We start from the raw sequence: 23,563 nt of genomic DNA on the forward strand, positions 1-23,563 counted from the left end.
CACATTCAGGTCCAGAGGCTTCTAGCAGCTTCATGAATTTAATCCCAGCTTCGCTTTCTACGCCTCGGGGTGGTACGGATGAACTCTCCATTTCCCCAGACCCTGAGTCTGCTCAGAGCGGTGGATTCTGGGATTTGCAGTCTCCCGCGAAGAGTTTAGACTCTGTGGACCAATAGAATTCGAGCACGGACGGCTGTACCCGCCTCCGCTGCCTGCTGGTTACTCAGGGGCCCCTTCGAACTAGCCAATGAGAAGCGCACAGATCCCGGTCGCCTGGGAAACTGCGTGACAACAATATGGCGGCGCCGCGGGACGGCTCCGTGGCCTTGCGTGGTGAGTCCTGGCCGAGGTCTTTCTGCCCCCGGAGTCCTATACGCAGGCTGAGGCCCTGGCCCCGAGAACCCCGAGGACTCGCGAGCCCGCGGCCCGGCTCCCCTAACAGTCCCCCCGCGTCCCGGGAGCGGATTCGGGCCCCCCGCCTACCATGGCTACGCGTGGAGGCGGGAGGAGGCGACGCGGCTCCCCGGACGGGGTTAGGTGGTGATAGAAGTCGCGCCGTGAGCGTTCCAGCTGCGGATTTACGGAGTGAAGGCATGCAGTCGTCCGGGCCCTGTCGGTGCTGGAGAGCACGGGGGCCTGGGGGGACGAATAGGTCGCGTAGGTGTGAAGGATGTTGTCGATCAAGCACAGTTCTGACTTGGGTCCTACAGACGTAGAGGCATAGGACACAGCTTTCCCCTCAAAGCCCGAATCTGAAGGCAGGGAGACAGTCTAATCTTGAGTCACCTCCAACCTGAGGGGGAAGACACAGTCCGCCCCTGGAAGCCCCCAAAGTGAAGGGAGAAAACATGGCTCTGTCCTCAGGGACCCCTGGTCTGAGGGAGGAGGGGACACAGCGCCGCCCTCAGGAGTCCCCAGACTGATGGGAAGATACGCCCTCAGGGGTCTCCTCTAATCCATGGGAAAAGTGATCTGGAGACAGTATGTCGGATTGGCTTGGACTGAGACTGGAAGCAGGGAAGTCAGTTGGGGGCCAAAGAAGCGCAGTGAGAGCTCCTCTAGGATGGCCAACAGTGGGCATGGAAAGGAGGGGCTATCTGTGAGAGAAAATGCAGAGTCTATCCTGCAGCCTTTGGCAACTGATGGGGTTAAGAGGGAAGGAAGGAGAGAAAAAATTTGTGGTTGGGTGATGAGGTCCCATTAAGAAGAGAGATGTGGGAAGAGCTTATTTTGAGGGAAGATTTGGATTTGTTTTGGGGACCAGGTCCTTCTTTTTTCTATAATAGGTTTATAGAGATATAATTCACATATTATATACTTCACCCCTTTAAAATGTAAATTTCAATAGTTTTTATTATATTCATAGAGTTGTGCAACCATCACCACAATCACCACAATTGCAGAACATTTTCATCAGCCTCAAAAGAAACTCTGTACCCTTTAGCAATTACCCCCATTTACCCCCAGCTACCCCTCCCAACCTAGGCAACCACTAGTCTACTTTGTCGCTATAGATTTGCCTATTCCGAACATTTCAAATAAATGGAATCATAACAATACATAGTCTTTTGTGACTAACTTCTTTCCCTTAGCATAATGTTTTCAAAGTCCATTCACATTGTGGCATGTATTTATTTCTTTTTTGTTGCCAAATAACATTCCATTATAAGGAGATGTTTATACCACATTTGCTAGTCCATTCGTTGGTTGATGGACATTTGGGTTGTTTCCACTTTTCGGCTATTAGGAATAATGCTGCTATGAACTGTATACAAGTTTTCCTGTGGATACAAGTTTTCATTTCTCTTGGATATATACCCAGGAGTAGAACTACTGGGCCATAACATCACTGTTTAATCTTTTGAGGAACTACCAGACTCTTTTTCCACAGCAGATGCACCATTTTACATCCCAACAGAGGTTCCAATTTCTCCACATCCTCACCAACACTTGTTAATTTTTGTCTTTTCAACCAGTTTCTTTTGGAGGGTCTTAAGAATGGTGATGAGATAGTGATGCGAATCCTTTGGAGAAGGGAGGGATAATCAGGTCTGGTGGGAGTTCATGCAGCACAGTTCTAGCCTCTAAAAGCACAGTGCCTGGGGCTTTTTAGCACGATGAAAATATTCTGAGATTGTGGTGATGGTTTCACACCTCTGTGAATATGCTAAAAACCCTTGAATAGTACACTTAACAGCATTAAGTATGTGAACTATATCTCAATAAAGCTTTTTTTGAAAAAGAAAGTTCACATACTGTATGATTCCATTTATATAACATTTTTAAAGTAAGAAAATTATAGAGATGGAAAACAGAGTAGTGGTTGTCAGGGGTTAGGGATGCTGGAGGAGGAGCATGGCTGTGACGACAAAGGAGTAACATGAGGGGGCCTTTGCAGTGATGGAATAGTTTTGTATCTTGACCACAGTGGTCATTACACAGACTCTACACAGTGGATGAAATGGCGTAGAAGGACACACACATATAGGGACGTAAAACGTAACTATTGGGGGAAACTGGGTGAAGGATACACAAGAGCTCTCTGTACTATTTTCCTGATTTCCTGTGAATCTATGATAATTTTAAAGTAAAAAGTCAAAATATAACTAAAGAACAACCAAAAAAGCTAGGAAAAAAAAAAAAAAGAGTTAACTCAGCCAAAGGAAGGGTGTGGTTAGGAGTGGGGAGACCATTCCAGGAGGGGGTTCCAGGCCGGCAGCAACGTGCGCAAAGGCATGGTGCATTTGAGGCCGAGCTGGCAGTTCAGAGTGGCTCAAGTGTAGGAGGGGGGCCGTGGGGGGTGAGGTCAGGAGACACAGGCAGGGACCAGATCATCCATGTTAAGGAATTTTGAATTTTTTTCCTGTGGGTGAGAGGAGTCATTGGGCACTTTTAGGAGGAAAATGACGTGTCAGCTTTGTGTTTAAAAAGATCCCTCTGGCAGCATGTGGATACTGGGGAAGGGAACCAAGAGGGGGCTGTCACACTTGGCCACACAAACCATGAGGATGCCCAGACAAGACGGCGGGGGCAGCGCAGATGTGGGAGGCTGGGTGGTGTTGGGCAAGGAAACTCCGGGCCTGGTCCTTGGAGGACTCCTCCTGAGGAAGGAGCCGGGCATGAGTCTCAAACTCCAGAATGAAGACAGAGGAGGTGGCCTCCAGGCCTCACTTGTCCCCTTGCTGGGCAGCTTCAGCACAGGCTGGAGGCCAGGGTCACACATTTCGAAAGTGGAACAAAAGACGATTTCAGGCCCTGATGGAGGTCCTTTGGTTCCAAGATTTCTAGATATTAGCCACCTAAGATGCTTAATTCTTTGAATGGAGTATGACCTTTAATTACATCCCTGATGTGCACTCATCTTTCCAGAAGGAAGAGGGAAGGAAGGAAAACCAACATTGATGAGTGCCTTCCATGTGCCAATAAGAACAAAAGCCACATAGCCACAAGTCACCTGTTTTGTTTTTTGGGGTTTTTTGGAGGAAGATTAGCCCTGAGCTAACATCTGCTGCCAATCCTCCTCTTTTTGCTGAGGAAGACTGGCCCTGAGCTCACATCCATGCCCATCTTCCTCTACTTTGTATGTGGGACACCTACCACAGCATGGCTTGCCAAGTGGTGCCATGTCTGCACCTGGGATCCGAACCGGTGAACACCAGGCCGCCAAAACTGAACGTGCGCACTTAACTGCTGAGCCACCAGGCCCGCCCCAACAAGTCACATTTTTAAGTGCTTCCTTTGAGGGTGGCACTGGGCTAGGTGCTTTATGAGTGTTCTCTCTGAGTCCCCTGGGTAACCGTGCCTGGCTGGTATAATACCATCCTCATTTTACACCAAAGGAAACTGAGGCATGGGTTACACTGGTAGATGGCAGAACCTGTCCACAGCCTGGGCTCTTGATGTCCCCACTATGGGGACCATGTCTTGGTCGAATCCTGTCTTTGGGTAGCTCCTCTCTGGCTCTGAGATGTTAGGGGTGGCGCCTGGGTTCTAGTAGGAGAGGAGGGGACCCCTGGGCTTTGTGTGGAGCAGCTCCTTGATAGATGGACGAAAGCCCCAGGCCTCCTGGGTAGTCTTGTGCCTAGGCTCTAAGTTTGGGCAAGTCTCAGGCTCTGGCCCATCTCTACCCCCCTCCCTCCCCTGAGCCCATCTCCCCACCGCCCTTTCCTAAGCACTGTCAGGCCAGAGGCCTCCAGGATCCGAGCAGAGAGCTGGATGTCCAGAGGAGCAGGTGAAACAGCAAGCACAGGGATCCTGAGGCCAAGCTGCCTCCAGAAACTTCTGCAGGGGCAGTGGGAAAAAGTGAGGGGTGCTGCTCACTGGACAGTGCTCCCTCCTGGGAAAATTTGCCAGGGAAGAGGAGGTTTCAGACCACTTCTTGAGGGAGTGTCCTCCAGGGCTGACTTACTTCTTTCTTCTCAGGGAGTTCCTGACAGCTAGAATCTAGAAGCAGAGCTATGAGCTCCCCTTTGGCCTCCCTTGGCAAGACCCGGAGAGTGCCCCTGCAGTCGGAGCCTGTGAGTCCAGGGTAAGGAGCCAGCCTCACGAGGTCTTTGTGTCCATGCCCCGCCTCCTCCTGGCCCCTCCAAGGACTAGAAGAATAACTGCTAATGTCTTAGAGAAAACAATAAGGAGTTATGTGGCTTTTCCTGATCACCGTATCTTTCTCTTTGTACCTTCTTCTGGGAGGCTCTTCGTTGTGTGTAAGCACACGCTGGGTTGTGCCCTCTAGTTAGCTGTGGGCCCTGTAGGAATGGCTCAGCCTCCATGTTTTTACTCATGGTTCCTGTGTCCACTCTGCAAACACTGGCAGTGTACCTATTCTGGGCCAGGCCGTGTGCTGGGCTCTCATTCAAGGGAATTGTTTACATCTGTCCAGCACTTTCATCTTTTCAAAAGCATTTTTCACCTCTCTCTTTGCTCTTCTGAATACCACTTTGAGTCATTGGAAGGCCAAGGGTATCCAGAGAGGTTAAGTGACAGGCCTGGGGTGCCACAGCCATTTCAAAACAGAGCTGGGGCTGGGCTCTTGGGCATGGGGACTCTTGTAGTCTTCCCCCCAAGACTCTGCCCTTCAGCTCTTCCCCACCTTTCTCCATTGGGATGAGTCAGACACCACGAAGCCTGTCCCTTGGCTTGCCCAGTGCCAGGGTGGGATTCGGGGAGGATGTCCTCAGGAGGCAGAGGCCCAGCCTCCATCTCCTTTACGCTCCGCTGGGGCTTGGTGCCCAGACCCTTTCTCCTGGTGACATTCCAGGGGGTCCTAACTTGTCTGTCTTCCTTCTCCTTCCTGCCCGGGTTCCCAGGAGGCGAGCGGTAAAAATCTATGGAGATGGTAAGTGTGGGCTCTGTCCTCATGTCCTCCTCATCTCCTATCTGCCAAGGCTCCTTGTGGTTGGGCAGATGGAAAGACCATGATGAATGCCCCTCTCAGCCAGAGCAGCTGCCCAACTACAATGTTATCTATAGCTCCCCACCCCTCCCTGAGGACAGGGCTTCCTCCTGGCAGCTCTCAGATTAGGAGGCCCCATACCCTTAGCAGAGATGTCACTGCTAACATCTGAATTCCTCCACCCACGTGGGGTTGCTCATTGGGTGCTGAGAACCCACGAGGGGGCCAGACCCCAGCCCTCCTTACCCTGACAGCCTCCTCAGCCCGTTTTAGCCTTTTCTCCCTGTCCTCGCATCGCTGCCCTGACTCTTGCAGGCTCAGACCTTTGCATCCCAACTCCACTCTTGCCCCCATCATGGTGCTCCCATTAGCCACTCAGGTCTCACCAGGAGTCAGGCAGGAAGAACTCCCAGAAGACACCTGTTCTGGTTGGATCCCTTCTCCCCAACATCCCAAGTTTTCTATCCTGTGCTGGGGGTGGGGGAAGATGGAGTACATATGCCAAAATTCCTTGGGTCCCAGGATCCCAGTTTCCTCTGGCCTCAGCCCCAGAGCAGTGACTTGGGCATCCCTGTCTGCAGAAGACGAGGTGGACATGCTGAATGACGGACATGGCTCTGAAGAAACGATCTCTGTTCCTTCCTGCTATGGCCGCATAGGTGCCCCTGTGAGTAGGCAAGGTGAGAGCAGAGGCCCGAAGGAGTCTGGGTGCCCAGCAGCAGGAGAGGGCCCCAGAGAAGGGATGGGGTCCAGAGAGGCGTGGCACCCACTCTTGCCTGCTGGGGCTGACGCAGCTGCTCCCACTCTTGGCTGACTGCAGCCATGTGCCTGCACCCCTAAACCTGTCCAGGACTTGGTTTGGCATAAAGCCACAGGGGCCCCAGCCTTAGCTCAGGAGGACTGGTCAAGCCCGGGCCAGGCTGTGGCTGGAGCCTCTGGAGTGGACCCAGCTAGAATCACTATCAAGTGTGATGTCAGTGGGTCCAGGATTCAGGGTCTGAGAGGAGTGAAGGGCCTGACGGTGGAGCTCAGCCTCCAGAAATCTGCTTCCACAGGGCTCTGGGCAAGGCCCCAAATCCCCTGGATAGCCCTCCTACCCTGGCCCACTCCAACCCCAAGGGCTGTGGTGACATTGCAGTCATCAGGTGCCTAAAGTAGGGTGGGGCTCATCGGGGCGGCTTCCCAGAGCCGGAGGATTGAGCAGCCCTGGGCCAAGGAGAGATGTGGGTGGGCGGGACGAGCTGTGCAGAGTGCTGGGCAGGGTCAGAGTCTGAGCTGGGAGTCCAGAGGAGCTGGGGCTGAGGCGAGAGTATCTTGGGTAAGTGACTTCCTGTCTCCGTCTCCATTTCCTCCTCTATGAAGTGGGAATGGAAACACTTAGGTCAGCATGTTGAGGTGAGGATTCCATGAGGCCATCCTCCATGGAACAGCCCTCCGTTTTACAGGTAGGGGAATTGAGGTGGAAAAGGACACAGAAGACCCTGGCCCCTCAGCCCTTCAATCATAAAGCCAGGATCTCCTCACTCCAGCTGGGGACACTGTCCATAGTAACTGCAAGAACCAGCTCTTCCCCATCAAGAGCCGTCCACATGCTCTCTCTGCCTCTGTCCTGCCGTTTGCTCCTCACTCACTCTTAGCCAGTGTCTGTCCCCACCAAGGTCACCAAGAGGACACATGCATCTATCTCACTTCTCCGCACATCAGCATTCCACGTGGTCACTGTTCCCTCCTTCTCAGATCACCCCAGGCTCTTGGCTGCCATGACACTCCTCTCCCAGATGTTTTCCTCCTCTCAGGTTCTTTCCCCTCGGCTCTCTTTGTCAGCTCCTTCTTTTCCTCCCAGCGTTTCAGTGAGATGTTCCTCCTGCCTGACTTTTTCTCCCTCTCTCCGCTCTGCCTCAGTGAGCTCATCTGCACGCTGTGTGCTGACAGTTCCCCAGTGTCTACATATCCGTTAAGCTTTTGACTGTAAGGCAAAGAAAACCCTTACTCAACCAGCGCGAGCATTAAGGCCCTACCATCCCACACACCAAGAAGTTCTGAGGAGGCAGCTTCAGGGTTGCTAATCCAACGACTCAAAGACCATCAAAAGCTCATGTTTCTCCATCTTTCCCCTGAGCCACCCTTGGCACATCAGCCCCACGTGGTTGCATAGTGACAGCTGGAGTTCCTGTGTCACACATCGGAAGGGCAACGTCCAGGGGAAGGAGAGGGCCTGTTGCTTCCTGTCTCTCTCGTTTCCTTTTTCAAACTTTTTATTTTGAAAAATTTCCAGCATACGGAAAACTTGAAATAATAGGACGATGAGTCCTCCATCTAGATTCAACAATTTGTGACAGTTAGCCACCTTTGCTTTCTCTCTGTCCATATCCACTCTGTCCATATCTCTCTGTCCATATCCACATATGGATGAATGTCAATGGGTTTTTTGGATGAACCATTTAGAAGTCACTTGCAGATATCATGATGTTTCACCTCTAAATACTTCAGTGTGCACCTTCTGAGAATAAGGAAATACGTGACCACAATACAGTTATCACACCTAAGCCTGTGAATGACTCAGTAATACTCCCCAGCAGCTCTTCCGCATTCAGATTTCCCCAGTCTGCCAAAATATCTCTTAGAGCTATTTTTTTTTTTCCCTGATCCAGGTTCTAATTGAGGGTTGTACACTGCCTTTGATTGTTATGCCTCTGTAGAACAGTGTCCCTGCCTTTTTAAAATGTGATGCTTGGGGCCGGGCCGGTGGCGCAGTGGTTAAGTGTGCATGTTCCGCTTCAGCGGCCCGGGGTTCGCCTGTTCGGATCCCAGGTGCAGACATGGCACCACTTGACGAGGCATGCTGTGGCAGGCGTCCCACATATAAAGTAGAGGAAGATGGGCGCGGATGTGAGCTCAGGGCCAGTCTTCCTCAGCAAAAAGTGGAGGATTGGTAGCAGTTAGCTCAGGGCTAATCGTCCTCAAAATAAATAAATAAAACAAAATAAAATGTGACGCCAACTTTTTGAAGCATGCAGGCCACTTGTTCCAAGGAACGTCCGACATTGTGGATTTCTCTGCTTGCTTGCCCTAGGTGTTGCTTAACTTGTTCCTCTATCTGCTGTATTTCCTGTAAACTGGGGGTAACATTTAGATGCTTGATTCGACTGAGGGTGAACTTTTGGACAGTGCTTCGAGGTTGTGTGATCCTTGTCTTATACCACTTACTCATCACTTTGGACAAATTACTGAATCTCTGTGCCTCAGTTTCCTAAAGCAGTTCATTTCCTCAGAGGCACAGTGTGAGGATGGCATGAGTTGAGACAGGAAAGTGTTTAGGACAGTCCCTATTATCTAGGTGGCAGCTGTTGTTATTACTCTTATTTCCGCTCCTGGGTATCCCTCTCCCCCTCACCTCAGCCTCAGCTCTAAGCCGGGGCACTAGGACTTTTTCTGGTTGGCAGTCCCTGTATCCCACGACCCGGAGAAAATGGCCACCGTGATGAAGCAGTTGCGAGATCTGGAGCAGCAGGTGAAGGCCCAGACTAATGAGATGCTGTCCAAGGTGGGACCCCAGCAGGGAAGGGTCAGGGTCTGGTCTGAGGGGTGGTGGGGCCCGGGCTGGGGAGACGAATGAGGCTACTACTGTAATAGGCCAGGGCAGATGGGTTCTAGAACCATCTCCCCCACTGACACATGGAGTTTGAGGGCCAGTTATGGTCTGGGGCTGATCTGGGTCCCTGTGACCTAAGAGGCTAGGGGTCTTCTCACAGCTGAGCAAGGTCTGTAGTCCTTGCACTTGGTGGCAGCAGTGGCTGCTGAGCACTGGGATGCTAGAGGGTGCTCCACATCTTTCCCACACCTCAGGGGGGAACTACAAGGGTCATCTGAGGTATGGGAGTGGGGCTTGGCCAAAGGGGGATGGTGCGGGGGCTTTAAGCTCCCCAGTGCCCCACAGAGGCAAAAATTCTGGCTCTTCCCATCTGGAAGGGGCTCCTTGGGGCTCTGGGAACCACCAGGCCTGTCTCCCCCACACCCCAACCCCCATATCTCACTGCCACAGGATCGGAAGATACGGGCCCTAGAGGAATTGCTGCAGAACTTCCAGGAGAACCAGGGTAAGAGGCTCTCTTGGTGGGCTGGCCGGCCCTCCTGTTGCACCTCCCTTGGGCTGGTGACCTCTGGGCATCAGGACTCTGAGAGCATCACTCTGAGTCCTGTGGTGGGGTCTGGACCACTGAGCCCAGAGCGGAGCAGTGACACACCCAGGACGGTCCCTCCTATATGGGACTGAGTCCCCTGAGCCCAGCCCTGAGCACAGCGTGCACCATTGAAAGTGTAGAGGAAACACAGCCCCCTCAGGAACCTTGCTCTCAGGGGGTGGCCTCCTGAGAGTCAGGACATCCCCTCTCAAGGTCAGGGGGAGCAGCCCAGAGGCAGTTCTCAGGGGATCCCTTGAGTTCTCAAGGGGCAGCTTCTTCAGATGACCCTCCCGGCAGAGCACTGGTCAAGGCCAAGGTGGCCTGGCAGCCTCCTTGCTGAGGCAGCGGAACCCCTCCCTGTCTCTCCCCGAAGGTGAGGCGACCCTGCAGCGGCAGGAGGAGCTGGAGACGATGTGCACGCGGCTGCAGCGGCAGGTCGGGGAAATGGAGGTGAGCGAGGCAGCGGCTGAGAGCTCTCTGCCACTCAGAAACAGGGTCAGAGCCCCTCTCTCTGGGCCGCCCCGGCCACACATCCCACACAGGGCCTGCCCTGTGTTCCCTACTCAGGACTAACCCAGCGTTTAAAGAGCCCTGGAGGTGTCCAGTGCCAGAGCACACTTCTCCTTTCGGGCCTGGGCGAGCCCCTGCCTACCTCTTCAGTCTCCCCTTGAACCACTCTCCCCTCCAGCCACGGAGACCTGCCTCGGGTTCTTTAACCAGATAGAGCTCTTTCCCACCTCAGAACCTTGGCCCATGCTGTTCCCTCTGCCTGAAATGTTTTTTTCCACCTTACCCTGGCAGGTTGTCACTCATCCTCAGTCTCAGATCGAGGTGGGGGCCCTTCGCTGGGGGCCTCCCGACCTCTGACCAGGGCAGGTTCTCCGTCCTGTGTTTTCTCAGTGCCTCGTCTTCTTTCCCTAGGGGACTGTAAACTCCACAAGGGAGGGGCCTCTTTTCCCTGCTCATTGCTGTGCGCCCAGCACCTAGCACTGCGCCTGGCCGTATGTGCTTACTGAATTGGCCATGGCCATCCCTTGCCTGTGAAATTGGCATCTCACTCACCCAGTGTCATCTTTCTTGCCCCTACTCACTCACCCATTCCTGTGGCAAGGCTTGAACTGGAGGGACCCTATGCTAAAGGGAGGGTCCTGGACAAGCACACTTCCTCAGTGCCCAGCACTCTCTCACTGGTCCCACCAGAAGCTCCTCCTGGGCTCTAACCTCTCCCTCTCCATGCAGAGTTGGGGCAAAGCCCCAACCCAATTGAAGACCACAGAAGCAAACTTCCAAGCTGCAGCTGTAACTGAGGGCACTTCCCACCTGGGCCTGTTCATACCTGGGGCTCAGGGTAAACACAGCTGCTCCCTGAGCAGCCTGCTGGCAATGCTGTCAGCCCATGGGGCTTCTCTGAGCAGCTCCCACAGTGGGTGAGGGCTGCGACCCAGAGCCTCAGGGCAGAGGGCATCGCGGCTCCCATGTTCACAGCATTCATGCTTTTATTGCTTCGTTAATTTAATAAACTCATACAAAGTATCTCCTGTGTGCCAGGCACCCTGCCAGGCGTGAGATATGGATGTGGTCCCTGTCCTCCTGGGCCTGACAGTCTGTAGGGGACAGAGACATAAACAAGTACAGAGAGTACGTGAACTATTTAAATGGGTGACACGATCGAGAGTAGTTGGGAATTGGGCCACTCTGTGCGGTGACGTTGGGTAAAAGATCTAGAGAATGAGGAGGGGACCACGGAAAGGCTGAAGAGATGAAAGGCTTCACTTCCCCGTGTAAACTTGGCTCCTGGTGGGTGGTTATGGAGCAAGAGGGAGAGCGAGAAGAGGCTGAAGAAGCCACAGCGACCACATCACAGGGGCTCGCCCATTGCCCATCGTGTGGGATTGGATTCTGTTCCTTGAGAATGGGAAACCATGGGAAGGTTTCAGTTGGCGGAGTGCATGGGGGAAGGCAGGTGGAAGCACAGTTTGAGTTGCCCAGGAGGGAGTGACCGTGGCTTGAAAGAGGATGGCGGCAGAGGAGACGGAGCAGAGTGGATGGATTCCAACCGCTTTGGAGGTGGTGCCCACAGGCCTGTGAGTCGTGGCAGGGCAGAGAGAGGAATGGGTTATGGATGAGCCCTGGGTGGCGGGGGTGCCGTTGAATTAGGCTGGAAGACCTGGAGGGGAAGAGGTTTGGGAGGTGGGGTCGGGGAGTCATGGCTGTTTTGAGATGCCTGTTAGATATCTAAGTTAGACGGTTGAAAATTTGAAACTGAAAAGGAACAACATGTGTTGCAAGGTCTGAAGACAGAAGTGTGCCCACTGGGTTTGGCACCAGGCAGGCTGTTGGTGGCAGCACATGAGCAGTTTCAGTGAGTTGTGGACAGAGGCCTGGGTGGTGGGTTGAGGAGAGAGAACTGAGGAAGCAGCAACAGGAAGTGTAGACAACTCAGAAGTTTTCCTGTGGCCAAGGGGATGTGAGGCCCAGCTCTAGGCAGGCTCTGTGTGGGTGGCGTGTCCTCTCAGTCCGCAGAGCTGGGTGTCTCTGCTCCTCACACTCAAGCCAGACCACTGGGTCCCCACCGCCGTAATGGCTGCCTTCAGGGAGTTCTTACTTGTGCCAGGCACTGTGCTGAGTACTTGACATGCATTATCTTACTGAGTCCTCCTCAAGCTTATGGGGCAGGTGCTGTCATCTCCATTCTACAAGGAGGCACCTGAGGTTTTAGGAGGTTAAGTGGCTTCCCAAGGTCACAGCCAGGAAGTGGCCAAGATCCCTGGGCCCATCCCCTCTGCCCACTTAGCTCTGGGCTGAGGCTGGGGACTGGGCTGATGTCACCTTTTCCCTGGGAAGGGGTTGAGCTGATGGTGGCCCCAGCATCGCCCCCTCCTCTCCCCCCAGCGCTTCCTCGGTGACTACGGCCTGCAGTGGGTGGGTGAGCACGTGGACCAGGAGGACTCGGAGGACAAGATAGGCTCCAAGGATGGTGAGGAGGACTGGATGACGGCCAAGAAGTTCTGGAAGCCAGGTAGAATTGGGGGTCTGCCCCTGGCCCTTCCTACAAAGGGAATTCTCCAACAGCTTCCTGTTGGCCAGCAGCTGTCCAGAGACTGTCTCGTTCATGCCCTTCCCTCCAAGCACAAGGTGCCTTCAGACATCCCACACCTTGCCTCTGACATGGGGGCAGGGAGGGAAGGCCTTGGCCTCCATCGCCGACAGCCTAACCTGCCACCACTTTCTTCTTCTGGTCTCGCCTCAGACTTTCTGCTTGCTCATCTTTCAAAGCCTCCAGAGACCCAGAGAAACAGGAGGTAACAAGACCTCATTTGTCTCAGGCGCCATAGTTTACAAAACATCATCCATCCAAAAGCCATTGCCTTTAAAAGCTATCCCTCTGCTTTGGAAGCTGCCCCTCAATTCCAGGGCTCGGCGCCCCCTGTAGACTCTCTTTCCAGGTTCCTTTACGACCCAGGCCATGGAAGTCTGCCTGCTTCTATGGGACTTCACCACTTTTTACTTTCAACTCGACTGCTAATATCTAGGGCTGTGCCCTATAGATTTGGGCCCATAGAACCGGTCATTTCTGAAAGCCAGGTCCGTTCTCTTTAAAGAAGGGAAGTTCTTGCCCAGAAGGTACTTCTGTAGGCTCTGGAGCTAGTCAAACCTGGGTGCTCATCCCCACTCCACCACCTTTTCCAGGTGTGACTTGGGCACATGACTTTCCTTCTCAGGCCTCCAGTTCCTCATCCATAGATGGGGCTGTGCTCTTCCTGACAGAGTTATGAGGCCCGAGTGGGTTAGATGTAGAGTACCCAGCACTGACCCTGCAAGTTATCAGCCCAACAAATTCGCACTCATTGTTTTCCAGAAGGCAGTGGTGGTCTTGTGGGAACATGATCATGGCTCCTGAGGGGACTGTTTGGAAGATGATCACACTCTCTTGATTTAATAGGTTTCCTATTGAGTGATAATCCAGACTCAAAACTTGAGAGTACTACTTCCTGTTCAAGACTTAGCTTTGACCAGATCCTCCTAAACCTCAGGGCACAACTTCTTCACTGTTTGTTCTAAACACATCACTTCCCATTTATGCAACATTTACAGTTTTCTTTCTTCTTTTTTGGTGAGGAAGATTGGCCCTGAACTAACATCTGTGCCAATCTCCCTCTACCTTGTATGTGGGACATCACCACAGCATGGCTTGATGAGTGATATGTAGGTCTGCGCCCGGGATCTGAACCCACGAACCTGGGGCCACCAAAGCAGAGTGTGCAAACTTAACCACTACACCACCAGGCCATCCCCCAACATTTGCAGTTTTCAAAGTATTTTTGTAAATCGCCTTGACATAGGCCAGGGCTTATTCCATTTTACAGATGGGTAAACTGAGACATTTAAGTCTGAAGACTGTTGAGTGAAGGAAGCAGGCCTTAAGGCTGAGAGCCCATTTGAGAGGTGGTTAGAGTCATCCAGGAGGATGAGATGATGTCCAGCATCAGGGAGATACAGGTGGGGATGGTGAGAAGAGGCAGAGCAGAGAGATGTAGGAGGTAGAATCCACGGCCTTGGAGACTGATAGTGCAGGAGGGAGTGGACGGGAGGAGTGTCAGGGATGACCTTAGGGAGCTCGCTGTGAGGAAGATGCTGAGTCCATTTGAAACATGCCAAAGCTGGGAGCTGTGTGGCACCAGGCCGTGCCGGGAGGCAGTGGGGGCCTGGCTCTGCTGCCCAGGACGATGCAGGCCTGGGCGTGCCAACAGCTTAATCACACTAAATGAGCCGTAGATGGAATGCTGTGGGAAGAGTTCTCTAGGGAGCCCCCACCCAGGTGAGAGGGGAGGTACTGGCAGGGGACTGCCAGAGCTGTAAGAACAGCTGTTCCTGGCATCCAGGGCCAGAGGCCTGCCAGCACTGCGCCTGGGGCCCTGCCATGGCGATCTGGGCTCAGGTGTTACATGACCCTGCTGACTTGGAGGCCAGCCTTCCTCCTGGCCGGGGGGCCTCTCTGCTCCTTTGGGGAGGTGGTCAGGCCAGATAGCTGGTTTCCAGACCTGGCTCTGTGGATTCCTATCCCTCTCCCCAAAAAAGAGAGCAGCCCCGAGTCTGCTCTGTGCTGTTTATGCTCCGAGTGGGCTGGCTCTGAAGCTAAAGGCCCTCATGAAAGCCCCCGCCGTGCGCTCCCTCTGTGCATCCCTTCCTTTTGCTTTTTGATCCTTCAATGTTAGGGCCCTCAATTTAGCTCTTCTGACAGATGAACAACATGTTTTTCATTTCCAGCAGCTTTTCCTCCTGGGACCCCCCTCTGTCCTGGCTCCTCTCCATCCTCTCCCCACTGCCTTCTCCCAGGTGCCAGCCTGCTCCTCCCCAGAGGCCCTCGGGTCCACAAAGCTGGCTTCTGGCTGGCCCAGTGCTCTGGCTCTCCTTCTGTTGGATAGTACTCCCCGCAGGCCAGTGGACGGGGGAGCCAGGGCACCTGTGTTGGGCCAGACTGGGGCTGATTGCAATGTTCTAGAGCCTGGGCCTCTTGTCTTAGGGAGGAAGGTCACTTGGGCCCATGAAGGGGGCCTCACTGGAGGGGAAGCCTTGCAAGGGCTTTGCCTCAGGCTGGATCATTTGCCCCTCCACACCAGGGTATTGAGCATCAAACAGGATGGGTTCCGGGTGCTTCAGGGTGTGCGGACACATGAAAGGGATAGTCCTGCTCTGATCACACCACCATGGGGCCAGGTGTTGAGCCTCAGGGCAGCTCCAGTCAACTCCTCACTCCTTTCTTTTCCCCGCTCTGAGCTCCTCATCTCATCAAGTTCCTGCCTTCCCTCTACATCTCCGCTCCCCCTGCCGGCCCCTACCTCCCGACCTCCCAAGCCCCAGGCTCCTGCATCTGGGTGGGGGCCTCTTCCCACCCCTGCTCAGGAAGCTGCGCTGACTCCATGGGCTGTAGCCAGCTTCCCTTGTCCCTGGGCCACATTTGGGCCCCTGGAACTGGCCTGGCCTAGACTCCAGGCAGACTGGGCTCCTCCTGCCCCCGACCCCAGGCCTGTGCTATGGCCCCAGAAGTGCCTTGCCCCCTTCCCTCCCCTCCTTTGAAGCTCAGCTCAAACCAACCTGCTTCAGCCAGTGGGCATGGAATGCCTGCTCATGCCAGGCACTGGGCCACCCTAGAGCTGCCCCCTACCGCGCTCCACCCGCCCACCCCACCACCCGGCACATGACTCTGTGTTAGAGGGAAAGCGTCCAAGGCTCTGGCTGAGGAGCGGGGGCCTGGATTAGATCAGACCCTGTGTGGGCAAACCTCTTCACCTCTCTGAGTCCAAGTCCTCATCTGTGAAATGAGGAGGTGGTGTGACTGAGCCCTAGGCCACCGAGAGCACTGAATGCCACAGCGCCCGCGGAGCGTTCCCGAGGGCTGACGGTGGTAGATGAACGGTGACCGTGAGCCCCTGTTATGCCCTGAGTGCCCAGCACAGTGCTTGACCCATAGGCCAGGGCACATGTGCGTGCACGTCATTGGCGGGTGGTGCCCAGGCCTGACAAGGCACCTTGGGACAATCCTCTGCACAGGAGGAGGTGGGGACGGGTGGCGCGATGCTCAACAGCAGGGGCCAGAGAGTTGGTTGTGGCCCTGGCAGTGACCAGACTCAGGGCCTGTTTTCTCCCCGCGGCCCCTCTGAGGAGCAGAGTGAATGTAGGTAAAGCCCCCGAGCAGGGCCTGGCTTGCAGGTCTGTGGAAATAGTGGGTCCATTTCCTGTCCCGCAGCCTTTGCCTGAGGTGAAGGGAAGTGCTGAGGCACCTCGGCCACTGCCTCGGTATTTCACAGCCACAGGTGGTCCTCCCAGCCCAGGGTGGGCCCACCACTCATCTGCTGATAGTGGCAGAGTCTGGCCCTCTTCTGGGCTCTGTGGCCCCCACAGTGGCACTTACCACATGCCATTGTCACCATTTGTCACCCTGGCTCCTTCACTCAAGTATGAGCCTGCGGACAGCAGGACTCTCGGCATGAGCACAGCCTTGGTTCTCAGGGCCTTGTGGAGCATGGGTGCTCCAGACGTATTTGCTGGATGGCGGGATGGAGAGATGGATCCAGTACGTGCTGGATGCTCCAGGCTGCGTTCAAGGAGTACCAGTGTGGTTGGAAAGACAAGCAAACAGAAAATAACAACAGCCTGTGATGGGGCAGAGGGAGTGAGTCCAAAGGCTCCAGGAATCCAAGTGGAACAGGGACCCAGCCTCAGAGGGAAGGGCTCCTGGCAAGGCCTCTCAGAGGAAGAGACCCCAGGGATGAGCAAGAGTGTCAGGTGTTAATGACAATAGCCACCACCTGCCAGGCAGTTCCTCTGAGCTTCACAGCAATCCTGTGAAGTGGGAACTGTTATTGTCCTCATTTTATAGAAGACGAAGCCGAGGTCCAGAGATGTTGGTCCACTTGCCCAGAGTCACACAGCTTGAAAGCAGAAGCCCTGGCAGTATGGCTGCAGAGCATGAGAGAGGGAGCATATTGAGGGGAGGCTGGGGACCCTAGGCTCTGAGGGTCTCGGAAGTTGGCCAAGGAGTTCCATGCCTCCCTTCTCCCCTTTTTAATGAAATCCAGGGCTCTCGAGGTCGGATGAGGCCTCAGAGATGATCTCCCTGCACTGCACCCCTCCTTGGAAAGGGACCCCAGTGAGCAGTGTCTGAAGAGCCAGCACTGAGAGGCAGCCTGTGTGGTCACTGAGAACCACGGTTGGAGTCACCTGGGCTCTGCAAGCTGCATGACCTGGGGCATGTCACCTTTCAAGGCCCAATTTCCTCTTCTGTAAAATGGGAGCAGTAATCCCGTGTGTCACTACTGTCAGTTCACTGCTGGACCTTGTGGGCGGGGTGGAGTTTCCTATTATCTACCCACTCCATGGAAAGGAAAGCTGGGACTCGAGAGAGGAACACCTCATTTGACCTCTGACCTTCCTCACCCCATGTGACCTGGCTGCACTGGGCCAGGCTTCTGTTGAGCACTCCTTTCTGTGTGGTGGCGATGCCAGGCTCTTCCTGCCTTGTTCTCTCAGCCCTTGTTTGCCCAGCGCCACCCTTCCTTCTCCTGGGCCCCTTATCTTGCTTCCACCTGCTGCACCTGATACCTGCCCGGCCGGCCCTGCTTTCACTTCTCCAAGCCCTAGCCCGAGTGGCCGGGAGCCTTACAGGCTGATTTTCTCTGCAAACTTCTCTTTTCCCTTTCAGTCTTTGGGCATTGTCCCCTGGGCTTCCACCTGCCCCTTCCCCTGTGGACCACCCCATGCCCATCAGCCCCTGCAAAAGCCCTGCCGCAGGAGGCAGCTGGATTAGCAGTCAGTGTATCTGAGTGGTCCTCCTGGTTCTGCTAGGTGGCGTTGACCTGGGCCAAGTCATCCGGCCTTCCTAGGCCTCACTTGCTCCATCTGTAAGAATGTAGGGATGGGGCAGGTGTTGGCTGAGATGAGAGCTTTTCTGTTGTTTTAGGGTTACCAATGTTTTCTGAAAGTAGTCAGTTGTTAAAGAAAACAGTGTCTTGTCATACCAGGGATGCCCACGATGTTCTGTGAGTTTTTGAATCTCCAGGGGACCCCAGGAGGAGAGGGGGCAGGTGCAGCCCCTACAACAGTGCGACATGTGGGGCGAGGGAAAAGCCAGCTGGAGCCTATCGCTTCAGCAGCTGCGAAGACAACAGGAAACAGGGCCGCCCACATCTGTACTTAGAGCAGCCACTGCACCACTGTTGGGAAAGGACTTGGGTCCCCAGAGTCCTGACCCACATCCTGCAGCAGCCTGGCTGTCCTGGAGAAAAACAGCTCCCGAGAAGACCCAGAAAGTCACTGGTGTTTCGTGGGGTTACACCCTAGTAGATGACTTACTTGGGGGCCAGGTCCCTCCAAGGACTGAGAACAGACCCCTAGCCTGTCCCCCACCAGCATCCCACCTGCCCTCTGCCCTTTCTGCTCTGGCATCTGCCACGGCTGCCCCCACCCCATCTGCACCCCCTGAAGCTTATGCACAGCTGTATGTGCAACACATTTTTCGGAAGAGGAGGCCAAAGCTTCTGTCAGCTTCTCAAAGGGGTCTGTGACCCAGAAGTAGTTGCACAGCCCAAGGTCTGCCCCATATCTGTTCTGTCCAGCAGCTGTCCCGACATCTTCCCTAATAGCCATCTGTCCCTACCCCAGCCTCCCTCTCCTGAGGGTGCAGATGGATGGAAAACAGACTGTAGTCAGACCCTCTTCTAACTTTCCAAGTGGCCTGGGGCAAGTCATTTATCATCTCTGTGGGCCTGTTTCCTCATGTGTAAAATGAAGATAAATAACCCCTGCCTTATAGCCTCTGGGTTGGCCTGAGGTCCATTTGTGCAAGGTAGAGTTGGTAACAATAACTAACATGGACAGAGTGCGTGTTGCCAGGTGGCCCTTACTTCGTCATCCTCCTGGACCATAACAACCATCCTGGGAGGCAGACACTATTATCATCCCCTTCTAGAAGAGGATGCTGTGATGAAGAGCATTAAATGGCTTGACCAAGGTCACACAAGTAGAGGTGGAGGAGCTGGGATTTGAACCCAGACAACTTTGATCCCGAGCTGGGAGCTCTGTACAATGCTTTTCAGCTTCTAAGCCAGTGCCTGACACAGACAGCCCTGAGATTAGATCCTGCTCTTGCCATTTATTGTGCATCCCTAGACAAGCCACTGACCTTCTCTAACCCTCAGCTTCCTCATCTGAAAAATGGGGATGATTGTAGCCCCTGCAGCATAGCGTTGGTATGAAGCGAGAATGGGATAATACATATTAAACACCCAGCACAAAGTGAGCGCTCGACAAAAGATTGCTGTGGAAGCCAGGGCTGCTAGGGCACACGGCAGCCATGAAGAGAGGCTCATGGGTATCTATCCTCTTTGCCAGGGGACTCATTGGTGCCCCCCGAGGTGGACTTTGATAGGCTGCTGGCCAGCCTGAAGGATCTCAGTGAGCTGGTAGACAGTGACATGCAGGTGACACCAGTGCCCGGTGGAGTGCAGTTCCATGTCCTTGAGCCCATCCCACTGAAGCTCTACCGGAATGGCATCATGATGTTCGATGGGCCCTTCCGGCCCTTCTGTGATCCCTCCACACAGGTAGGAGTAGGGGGCAGGGAAGACAGGCCTGTACACACTCAGGCCACTCTGCTGCCCCACCCCTTCTCACCATTAGTTGGAGATGGTGGGTCCCAGGTCACTCTCAGCCCAGCTTACTCCACGGGCACCCAGGCTCATGTGCAACTTGCAGAAGCACCCCCACCCAAGTCCTGGGGCTCTGAATATTTCCAGAGTGTGCCAGGGCCCAGGGCGTGCCATCCAGACAGGAAGCAAGGTGGGGGGCACTGCACAGGTCCAGCCAGGCCTCACCCTCCCTCTCCCCCTGCAGCGCTGCCTCCGAGATATATTGGATGGCTTCTTCCCCTCAGAGCTCCAGCGGCTGTACCCTGATGGGGTCCCTTTTCAGGTGACGGGCTGCTCCTCAAACCACCTACTCTGTGTGGGGATTTTGGAGGGGGGTGGGCATAAACAGCTTCCTCAGGCTTCATTCAGTCTGAGGCGGGAAGCCACTGTCTCATTTCAGGGGACCCCAGTCTGATGACTTGTGGGAGGAGGGTGAGCCTGAAGCCAGGCCGAGAAGGGAGGGGGGAGACTGCATGGCCACAGTTGCCACATCAGCAGGCGAGACGGCCTGTGGCTGAGCAGCAGGCAGCGCCCCCTGCTGGTACTCTCAAGGCACAGCCTTCAGCTGTGTGTGACCACTGCCCCTCCTTCCCAGCATTCAGGAAACCTTGACAGCCTGGGGTCCCTGAGGAGTCTATGCAAAAGTGGCCCGGCTTCCCCCAGAGGCTCCTGAAGCCATCTGGTTGAAGTGGAGGGTAGTGCTATGGGGGGAAAATGTTGGGACTAAGGGACATGAGATGGAGCTGGTCCCCTGCTGTGGGGGGTGGGAGGTGAGATGAGGATGCTGTGATGGGCATTCATGAGGCAGTGTCCCCGAGGGTGGCATTAGTTCCCCAGTGAAGGCATGTGAGGAAGTGTGTGCCACCACGTCTTGGAAAATAGCATGAGTCATGACTGGAGGTGTGTGAGGCAGTCCATGCCAAGACAAGCTTTGCCCTCTCCTAACACCCCCATCCCTCCCCTCCCAGTCGGCTCCTGAGAGGGGCTCCTGAGGAGGATGTTAATAGTGTGGCTTCAGCTGGCATGATGAGGGGTGCCTGCAGGAAGAGCAGGGCCCAGGTGGGCAATAGCAGCATGAACCGTAGCTCCTCTGCTCTCTCCCAGGGCCTCAGTTTCCTCACCTGTAAAATGGAGATTGCACCAGACCGTCCCTTGGGCCTATTCCTGGGGCCTCTGTTTGGGCAAGGTGGGTGGGGTGCAGCCCAGGGCTGAAGAGCTGGGCCCGCCGCTGTCTCCCTTCCTTCTTGCCAGGTGAGTGACCTGCGCAATCAGGTCTACCCAGAGAATGGGCTGGACCCGTTCCCAGGTGAGGGCCGCGTGGTGGGCCGGCAGAGGATTCGCAAGCCCTTGGACAGGATGGAGCACCCAGGTGAGCTCATCCTTGAGGCTGAGCTAGGTGGTGGGGGTGCTGTGCAAGACAAGCTCCAGGTGGCCTCCTCCACCATCACTAACAGTCCTTCCCCAGGCCAAGGCTTCCAGTGCCCTCCCTATAGGCTCCAAGATGACTGCCGAGAAGTTTCTGAAGAAACTCCCCAAGTTTGTGATCCGGCAAGGCGAGGTGATTGATATCCGGGGCCCCATCCGGGACACCCTGCAGGTGAGGCCAGCCCTAGCTATCCCAGCCTTCTTAGGGGGCTTTACCATCAACCCTGGCCCAGCCTACCAGTGCAGTGGCTCAGGCTTGGGGGCCCCTGAGGAGAGCCTAGACGGAGAGATGAGTCCCTCAGAGCTGTTCCACTGCTTCCCAGAAACTGGAGCTGGTGAGGGCTCTGGGCTGGGACCCAGAGAGCAGCTGGGTTGGCAGGGGTGTGGCTGGAAGAAGGGGAAAGTCAGAGTCTAGGCTGGGGGTTAGCCCAAGTCCCAGGCCACCCCTCAAGGTCCAGACCCAAATATCCAGTTCAGTCCTGGATACCCCTTTCTGGCCCTCCCAGAACTCTTCAACCTCTCTCCTCACTCCCCGTCCTGCTGCTACTCCCTCTGAAAAGTACCAGACCTCAGTTTCCCAGGACTGCACATTTCACCCCATACTGCCAAATGCTGTCTGACCTGTTGATCCCCAGAACTTTTCCTGACTCTATCCCTTCTCTCCATTCCCACTGCCCACCGCCTTAGCCTAGGCTCCAGAGCATCTCTCCCAGACAAACGCAAGGGCCCCTCACTGGCCTCCTGCCCCACCAGCCATCCTCCTCCAGCAGCCTCTGTGCTCTTTTGAAAATGTAAATTGCATCTTGGCCCTTCCCTGTTGAAACCCTCCAGTGGATCTTGGGTGAGGCCAAGCTCTTATCTCAGCACCCAAGGCCATCTGTTGCTGGTCCTCTTCCCACCTCTGACCTTTTTTTCCCCCACTCCAACCTGATTCCTAGCTTCAGCCACTGGAACTGCTGACATTTCCCCAAATGTATCACCTCCTCTTGGAAGCCCTCACTGACCTGGGGATCTTTGCCCATGCTCTCTGGACTATCCCCCCCAATTCCATTTCTAAGGACTTCTCACTTCTTAGTCATAGCTCAGGTGTCATTTCCCCAGGGAACCCTTCCCAGACTCATACTGGGTTAGGCGTCCAGCCTGGTCATGTCTGTGTGGGGTTCTGTCTCCCCCACTAGACTGAGGAACCTCAAGGCTTCTGGGGGGGAATAGTGCGGCCACCTCCCAAAGCTTCCCTTCCATTTCCTCTCCTTGGACCCCAGTTTACACAGAACATCCCCTCCCCGTTTGGCTCATTGGTTTCATCCATCCCGGACCAGGGATAAGTCCCCTCTAAGGGTTGAGGGGAAGGGTGTGACTCAGGCAGGACCCAGAGCTCTGTCTACTCTCCATCAACGGCTTCCAGAATTGCTGCCCCTTGCCTGCCCGGATCCAGGAGATCGTAGTGGAGACACCTGCCTTGGCTGCTGAGCGTGAGAGGTGAGGGCAGAATGGAGAGGCGAGGACCTTGGGGGTTGGGCTTTGGGGGAGGGTGGGCACTGACAGCCTCTGGGCCGGCAGGAGCCAAGAGTCACCCGACTCACCAGCGCCTCTGCTCTCCATGCTGCGCATCAAGTCTGAGAATGGCGAGCAGGCTTTCCTCCTAATGATGCGGCCCGAGGACACTGTCGGCGATGTGCGCACCCTGCTTGCACAGGCCAGGTGGGCATGGGGTGGGCTGGTGGCTGCAGGGGTCTCTGGCCCCGTGACCCAGCCTGATCCATTCTTCCGGGTCCCCAGGGCCGTGGACGCCACCACCTTCGAGATCTTCAGTACGTTCCCACCTACAGTCTACCACGACGACACGCTCACACTGCAGGCTGCAGGCCTGGTACCCAACGCAGCACTGCTGCTGCGGGCGCCCCGGGCCCCACCGCCTGCCCCCGGCCCCTGCTCCAAATAAAGCACCTGCCCCCGGCCCCTGCTCCAAATAAAGCGCCTGCCCCAACATGGACACAGACACCGGCTGCTCCCTGAGTCTCTCTTGGCAGGGCAGCCCAGCTGGGCCGGGGGAGTGGGCAGTGCCGACCCACCCCTCCGTAACTTGATCCCCAGCTGGCTGGCCTGACTCTGGATCTTTGTCCTCTAGATTCCTCCTTTTCCCCAGAAGGGCTAAGCCGATCCAGTGGAGGGAAGGTGATCCAGTGGAGGGAAGTGAATCCAGTGGAGGGAAGGTGGGCCCCACCTCAGCCTCAGCTGGGGTAGCAGAGCCTCATGAGTGCAACTGTGCAGCCAGCAGATCCCTGTGTGCAGATATGCACAGAACCACAAGCACATGGGGACACTTCCTCAATGCTATGCACAAAGCCACTGTCCCCACTGTCCCCAAACTGGAAGAA

The 23,563-nt window shown here is 55.1% G+C and overlaps 1 protein-coding gene across 14 annotated transcripts; it reads left to right on the forward strand.

Annotated features, from left to right (window-relative positions):
- The first annotated feature begins 289 nt into the window (after positions 1 to 289).
- Positions 290 to 23,184, forward strand: UBXN11 (UBX domain protein 11). Of its 14 annotated transcripts, none has more exons than XM_046663410.1 (15): positions 290 to 333; positions 4,423 to 4,528; positions 5,307 to 5,335; positions 5,974 to 6,072; positions 8,836 to 8,936; positions 9,435 to 9,489; positions 9,947 to 10,023; positions 12,466 to 12,592; positions 19,465 to 19,676; positions 19,966 to 20,043; positions 21,012 to 21,129; positions 21,215 to 21,357; positions 22,591 to 22,664; positions 22,746 to 22,886; positions 22,965 to 23,184. In XM_046663410.1, exons 2-15 carry the CDS (start codon positions 4,458 to 4,460, stop codon positions 23,125 to 23,127), a joined length of 1,488 nt encoding a protein of 495 aa, XP_046519366.1. In that variant the 5' UTR covers positions 290 to 333; positions 4,423 to 4,457; the 3' UTR covers positions 23,128 to 23,184. The 14 variants fall into 14 exon arrangements, with proteins under 14 accessions (XP_046519366.1, XP_046519368.1, XP_046519367.1 ...); XM_046663412.1 differs by having other exon boundaries at positions 21,254 to 21,357; XM_046663411.1 differs by having other exon boundaries at positions 8,836 to 8,903.
- The last annotated feature ends 379 nt before the right edge of the window (positions 23,185 to 23,563 follow it).

The sequence above is a fragment of the Equus quagga genome, chromosome 5, assembly GCF_021613505.1.
Source record: "Equus quagga isolate Etosha38 chromosome 5, UCLA_HA_Equagga_1.0, whole genome shotgun sequence".
Classification (NCBI taxonomy): Eukaryota; Metazoa; Chordata; class Mammalia; order Perissodactyla; family Equidae; genus Equus; species Equus quagga.